The sequence below is a fragment of the Tachysurus fulvidraco genome, chromosome 5, assembly GCF_022655615.1.
Source record: "Tachysurus fulvidraco isolate hzauxx_2018 chromosome 5, HZAU_PFXX_2.0, whole genome shotgun sequence".
NCBI lineage: Eukaryota > Metazoa > Chordata > Actinopteri > Siluriformes > Bagridae > Tachysurus > Tachysurus fulvidraco.
The window spans coordinates 32,478,079-32,485,578 of NC_062522.1; the positions used below are offsets into that span (position 1 = coordinate 32,478,079).

At 39.5% G+C, this 7,500-nt stretch overlaps 1 protein-coding gene across 1 annotated transcript in view; it reads right to left on the reverse strand.

Annotated features, from left to right (window-relative positions):
• cygb2 (cytoglobin 2) overlaps positions 1 to 7,500 on the reverse strand; it is a 10,673-nt gene that overhangs the window by 1,069 nt on the left and 2,104 nt on the right. The window contains exons 2-3 of the mRNA XM_027179093.2: positions 926 to 1,157; positions 1 to 810 (exon numbers count right to left, since the gene is read on the reverse strand). The exon at positions 1 to 810 is cut by the window's left edge and continues 1,069 nt beyond it. Of these exons, the coding sequence (XP_027034894.1) occupies positions 646 to 810; positions 926 to 1,157 (397 nt within the window). The 3' untranslated portion in view covers positions 1 to 645. The remainder of the gene's footprint in view (positions 811 to 925; positions 1,158 to 7,500) is intronic.

A 7,500-nucleotide genomic window follows, 5' to 3' on the forward strand; every position in this document is an offset into this window, starting at 1 on the left:
TTTTATACATAAAATCTCCTGAAAAAAATAAAGGTCAGGAGGTACTGAAGTATTTGTGAGACTTGATGGGTCTTTGAGGGTTCATCGGATAACTAAGGATTCTATGTGGAACCCCACTCTGACTGGTAAACAACTTGTTGTAGGGATTTACATAGAACCATTCAGAGTTCCCTCAGATGGACAAATCAAAAAATGTATGGTGTAAAACTAAGGGCTCAACACCCTTTAGCAAAACGAACGGTTCTTCATCAGTTCTTCTCTGGATTATTAAGTGTTCTTAACTTCAGTAACTCCAAGCGTTCTCTCAGAGAAAACTTTTTGTTGTTGTTGTTGCTTGCTGTATAAATGGAGGTTTGGTGAGATATAAATGTTCTGTAATGCCACCAAAACAGAAAAGGAATATAAACAAAGGGCAAAAAAATAAAAATAAATGAAGAAATTTATAGAAGATTGACTTATTTCTATTCTCTCTGCTCCAAATTCCTGTATGTCCACAATATAAAGATTGTTGTTACAGATACAGAAGAACCAGAATAAAAGATGGTGTAGTGAGTGTGTGTTTTGGATAAAACCAGTTTTGTTTCTTTGACAATTGACTTTTCTTTTTCACAATATCGGTCAGGAGGGCAGTGCACTGGCAGCTCCTCAGACGGCTGAGCTGGACAGTTTGACCCAGCCCACCTCTTGGTACGCTCCAGTGATGTGCCAGTAGAGCAGTGCCATCAGTTTGGTCCAGGCCATCTGCACCTCGTCGGTGAAGCAGTCGCCCAAGTCTTCAGAGAGAACCTCGAGGATCACACCACTTAGTATCTGAGGTGGAAAATGGCGAGAAGACTTTTTGAGAAGAAGAACGGATTTGATTTGCTCAGCATCTTATAACACGACCTGAATATTGAAGAAGGTCCATGACATGATTGCTGTGTACCTTAAAGTACATGGGTTCCACTTTGTGTTTGATGGCATGGGCTTTCCCCACCAGCTCCAGCACAGACGAGACCTTCTCCGGATCGTGGAGGTTCTCCACCACCGTGTTGATGGCGTTCATGACACGGCACGCATGCTTCTTCAGCTGGGTGCTTTTCTCCATCTCCTCCGGGTCGTCCATGTCTCGAAACTGACTGAAGTACTGCTTTGCTGACGGGAAGTTCACAAAGAACCTGCAGTGGAAAGGTTAGAAAAGCAAGGAAAGAGTGTACTATTATTATTATTATTATTATTATTATTATTATTATTATTATTATTATTATTATTATATATTATAAATATCATTCTTCAAGTTCTAGATACTGGGAAGAAATTAATAAGCAGTAAGTTGGTGTTTGTGTTGAACACAGAAAATGGTTCTTCAAGGGTTTTAAGGGTTTATTTGAAAATTAAATTCCAAAAATATTCCTGATTGGGAGCTTTTCTGATAGAAAATAACCCTTTAAGAGGTTCTCAGAGGGACAGAAGGAGGATGTTTAGACTGTATAGTGTGTATACTGATGTTCCAGGTAAATTACAGTGGATACAAAAGGGTTCTTACAGAGCTACTTCATCAATCTGAAGTTCTACCCCTGGTTGGAGTCTCGTGGCCCGGTGGTCTCCCTGCCAGGGATTGATCTGCATGGTCAGCCAGTGACCCATGGGATCGTTGTGGATGGAGCTGCCCAGAGTCTGTCATGCCTCGAACCAATGTTGTGTCAGTCAGCTGTATGGTTTGGTCTTTATCAGAGATCGTTTGAAGATTATGACAGGAAGGAATCAGTGTTGGGTCTGAGGTGAATTTAGAGTTTACGATGACCCATTAGTTCCTCAGGAGCTCTCGGTTGCACTATTATAATCTGTTGTAGAAATGACATTATTTACATTGACATAATTTCCTGTCCAGTGTCACCCACCCTAATGAGGATGGGGTTCCCTTCAAGGTTTCTTCCTCATATCATCTCAGGAAGTTTTTCCTTGCCGCCGTCACCTCCGGCTTGCTCACCTCCGGCTTAGGGATAGTTATATAGTATTTTAAATGTTAAATTAATATTTTTAAATTAATTTTAAACTTTAAATGTATGTATTAATTCATTTATTTCTTCTTCTTCTTCTTCTTCTTCTTCTTCTTCTTCTTCTTCTTATTATTATTATTATTATTATTATTATATTAGGCCATCCTTAAAAATATTTTGGTTTGCAGTAACAGTAAAAAAAAAAAAGGGTCAGTAGGTAGGTCAAGGTCAAGTTTCAATGAAAAAAAAAGTACAATGTTGGTGATGGTGATGACGTAGGTATGACTTTAAACAAATTAGCATATCATGACGTCACTGACTGGGTCTTCAACCCGTGCCTTCGGGCGCACCGTTGCCTTATTTTGATGCTGGACATTTTTTCCAGAACTTCGTGCCAAGTTAAAGCGGTGTCGAGCTGTTTTAATGAATTATTTAGATGTGTTATGGCGCCAGAACCCGTATGACTTTGAACGGTGACGGCGAACATTTTGTTTACTGCAGCCGCAGCCGTCGTTACCGAGCGCGACCTGTCGACTCTGACAGTGAACGGGAGAGAACGAGACGAAGCGAACGCACAGGCCGTAGTGTGACATCCGGTAACCAGCAGTGTAAACATAGATGACGTCACGGGTTTTTATTTAAAAGAAAGAACGTAGCCTTCGTTTGTATGTAGGCCAATTTATATATTTACAATACTTACTAAAATTTAATTCATATTATTTTATTATATGAGTAAAAGAGTACAAAAAAAAAAAAGTCGGTCTTAACGCAAAAAAAGTCGATTGGACAAAAATAAAAAATTCGAGTCGGTCCTAAATTGACAGGTCGGGTTACGGCAAACAAGAATATTTTTAAGGATGGCCTTATTATATATTTATTTATTTTTTTCTCTTCTGTTTTTATACTTCTGTTAACAATTTTAACGGTTCAGCGGACAATTATTGGATGCCCTCCAAAGAACGTTACTAGGCGGAACTTGAAAACCACACAGTTGTTGGGTTCTACAAATAATGAAAAAGCAAACATTTGAAGATCATGAACTCCAGCACTGCAGAAACTCCAGCAAATAGAACAAAGGGTTCTTCAGTTGTTTTGTAAGAGTTCACTGAATAAGTAAAGGTTCTTAGCTTCCAGAAATGTTTCTACATAAGAAGACGCTGACACTTGTGTTCTATGCAGAACCATTAAGCGGTTCTCCCACAAGTATAAAAGAGGGTTCTTTATAGGTTCTTCAAGGCTTTAGTTTAGAGACTCCTTTTGGAAAGGGTTCAAAGGATGATTAAGGGTTACAAAGTATGTTCTACTTGGAACGTTCTAGAAGGTTCTCCAAGAGAGACCAAAGAATGTAGAGAGGAGATAGATTAGGGCTTCCTTCTTTAAGTTAGGAGTGCCAGGATGGACAATCAATGGTTCGGATATTCTAATATTCCAAAAGAATGTTTTATTTCTGAATCTTTTTATCCATGGAAACACTGTTGAAGAGCTCTATACATAATATCTGAAGGATTGTACAGAAACGTATCGCTTCCTTCTGCACAAGGGAATGCTGAGAAGTTCCGGAAAGACACTCCAACAAATATAAACTCGTGGATTTGTGCAACGGGCTAGTACGATTATGACGGACGGAAGAAGATGTCTGAAAGGAGGGACGCTCGGATGATGGAGGGATAAAGAAAGGGGGTTAAGGAAGAGTGTCGGATAGAGAAAAGAAAGAGGAAGAGAAGGAGGGTGGAACATGTTGGATGATTGCACTGCAGAGCTGAAGTGGTTTTGAGGCTCTGACAAGAGGGATGTCATTAAGTCACAGCAGGGAAAATGAGAGGCAGGTGCAGAGAGACGGAGAGAAAATGGGAGAGAAAGAGAGAGAGAGAGAGAGAGAGAGAGAGAGAGAGAGAGATCTCTGCCAATATTTCTCTCAGTGTCTCTGCCTGCCAGAATGCCTCAGTGTTGATTATGAACATTCCATAATAAGCATGTCGAGCGGGAACTGGTCTAATAAAGCAGGGATTGTGTAACATTGTTTCTGCTTGAGATTCAGCATTGTGAGTTCGGAAAAGAAAGAAAGCGGCCGGGTTCATCCGACGTCCGACGTCCAGGCGCTAATTAACACACTTTTATCGCACGGAAACACAAAGCAGAAAGAACGCGGCTATTAAGACCACGTCGTGTTAACAACGGCTTTCTGGAGATTGACTTTCCGTGTTGCTAACATAAGCGCATCTGGGACTTGGGAGCGTTAAAGTGTTACGCTTAAAAGACTCTGACAACAGAAATCCATAGGAATGTGTATGTTTATAGCAATTGTGCCAATAGCAAAGCCTTTCTGAGTAAATGGAGTTCACGCCAACCCCGAACTGACCTCTTCTTCCTGAACTGGTGTTTATGTAGGAAGTTATTTTAAGTGTCATCTAAACATGCCTTAACGTCAGAAACCTCATTGAAACCGAGGTGGACAACAGCCAGGGATTTAGAGACCTCGGTGTCAAGGAGAAGGTCCGATGAGAGATTTAGGAGACGTTCCATTCGTCTGGATGACAGATTCATAAAAGCCTTGATGAAACTCATGAGCCGGGTCATGTCGAAGGGAACGGATGAATGTAACCTCGGGTTCTATTAAATATTATGTCCGCTAACAGATGCTAGGCCTGATTACACACGAGTGAGTGTATTTTTATTTGATGGAGCGCCGGTCCTCATGTACAGTGTATACGGTGCTTAGTGATCTTCAGTTCACAATAAAAAAAAAAGCCAAAACATACACTCGATTTGTTCTAGTATGATTTAAACCCCTTTAAACCGCACTTGTTTTAAATTCTGAATTCTGATTGGTTAAATATATTCATTCATTAATTCATTATCTACCGCTTATCCGAACTACCTCGGGTCACGGGGAGCCTGTGCCTATCTCAGGCGTCATCGGGCATCGAGGCAGGATACACCCTGACGGAGTGCCAACCCATCACAGGGCACACACACACTCTCATTCACTCACACACTCACACACTACGGACAATTTTCCAGAGATGCCAATCAACCTACCATGCATGTCTTTGGACCGGGGGAGGAAACTGGAGTACCCGGAGGAAACCCCCGAGGCACGGGGAGAACATGCAAACTCCACACACACAAGGTGGAGGTGGGAATCGAACCCCCGACCCTGGAGGTGTGAGGCGAACGTGCTAACCACTAAGTCACCGTGCCTAGCTGGTTAAATATAATTGATTGTAATTATTACCGTTTCTATAGTAACAGCTCTTTCTTACATGATCATTTCTTGCACTTTGTACTGTAACAATCAGAGGTACGGCATAACATCTGGGACCTGATGTGAAAAATCCTAGCAGTTTATCTCCCATGACAGCGATGCTAAGTTTCTCGACTTGAATATTGTCAGTGTGACTCTGATCCTCGTTAGCCTGCGGGCGAGAACGTACTCGTGAAATTAAAATTTTATGACTTCTTCCTTAAGATCTTATTAGTTGAACTAATTATTATTAACATATTATCATTTATGCTGCCGGCGATGAATTTAAGCGACTTCATGCTGCACGGCCAAACGAGGACTTTTAAGTAGTTTGAGAAATAAAAAGAACCGACGATGGATAAGTGAGTTTTTAGGGTCTGTGTATTGATCTGGACATTTCTCAATCCTGGAAAGCTCACTATCAATGATATCATGGATAACATCACATCCATACAAAAACGTTGGGCTCATGTTCGCCAACCAGCTGTTTTTTTTATTATTTATATAATAAGAAATGGTTTCCTTAGTTACTCATCCCTCAGTGCAGCATTGAACAGAACTAATTATAAACTAAGTACGTATTCACACATAATTAGAATAGAATATAATCTAATATAGTTAGTCTGGTGAAATGTAATGAGGAGAAAAAGATTGTGCACAGTTTATACACAACTATAACTATATACAGTCCGCATGATGTCTTGTTCCCGCCCACTCACTTTACTTCACTCGTTATTTATCTTTGTTAAGTATTTAATATTAATGTGTTGTTGTTTTTTTTTAACCAAGAAAGAGCAATTACAAGATTCTCTTGCCAGTTTAATCATTTCCAAAAAAAAAAAAGTGTGAAATGGGATCACAAGCCAAAAATCTATCAGCTGCTAAAACCAGCAGTGAAATGAGCAGCTTTGTGATTGGCTGATCAGATCATGCTTATTATTATTATTATTATTATTATTATTATTATTATTATTATTATTATTATTATTATTATTATTATTATTATTATTATTAATTTATTAATGCAGCTTCCAGAAATCTGCCTGCTTCTACACCTTGAGATGTCCAGAAGGGATCTAGAATGATCTTTAGAGAGAAAATCTCAGAGTCCTGAGCTTTTGACCAAGAGAGAGTGATATTACACACACACACACACACACACACACACACACACACACACACACACACACACACACACACACACACACACACACACACACAAAAGACAAGTGGAATAACACAACACAACCATCAACACAACACATCAGATGGCCAGTATAAACTATCCTCACATACACACACACACACACACACACACACACACACATTGTGGACACCGCAGGGATTTGTTATCACCTCTAACCCAAAATCACGTCGTTGTTCCTGGCCGTTGTCCTGGTAACCTGAAGAATTCTATTTTAACAAGTCCTCTGGGTTTCATTCATTTAGAACAGTGTGTGTGTGTTTGTGTGTGTGTGTGTGTGTGTGTGTGTGTGTGTGTGTGTGTGTGTGTGTGTGTGTGTGTGTGTGTGTGTGTGTGTGTGCTGTCCAGTGTATTACTTCCCCTAAAGACCTGCATATATTATTCCAGTGCTGACTTGTGGTCTGTTTTTAATCTGGTGTTAAATTTAAAAAACAAAAACACACAATACACAATACAGGTTACATACAACTACTTTAACACAAGTTATACACTGTAGCTCTAACACAATTTATGTACGGTAGCTTTAACACAAGTCACATACTGTCCTTTTAATGCGGGTTACACACTGTAGCTTGACCACATGTTACATACTTTTGTTTTACCACGTTACCTACTGTAGCTTTAATGCAAATTACGTATTGTTGCTTTAAAGCAATTTACATTTTGTTGCTTTGCTGTGTTACATACTGTCACTTTCACAGAAGTAACATACATTTGCTTTAACACAAGTTGCATACTGTTGCTTTAACAAAAGTTACATACCGTGTCTTTAACACAAATTATGTAGTCGCTTTAACAACAGTCACATACTGCCGCTTTAAATAAATACTGTAGCTTTAACTCAATTTATGTACTGTAGCTATGGGGAGGAAATCTTTTGTTGGTCGAATCTTTCTTCTTAACACTTAATTAATAATGCATAATTTTTCTAAACACATCCCTGTTGTTTAGCTTTATTAAATCACTTCCCTGTTACTTCAGTTCTTAGAACGAGGCTGTGATTTGTGTATTTTTCGTCTTCCCACGAAATGAATTTAGTCAGGTGAGTGTTAGAAAGAGTGCGAGACACAATG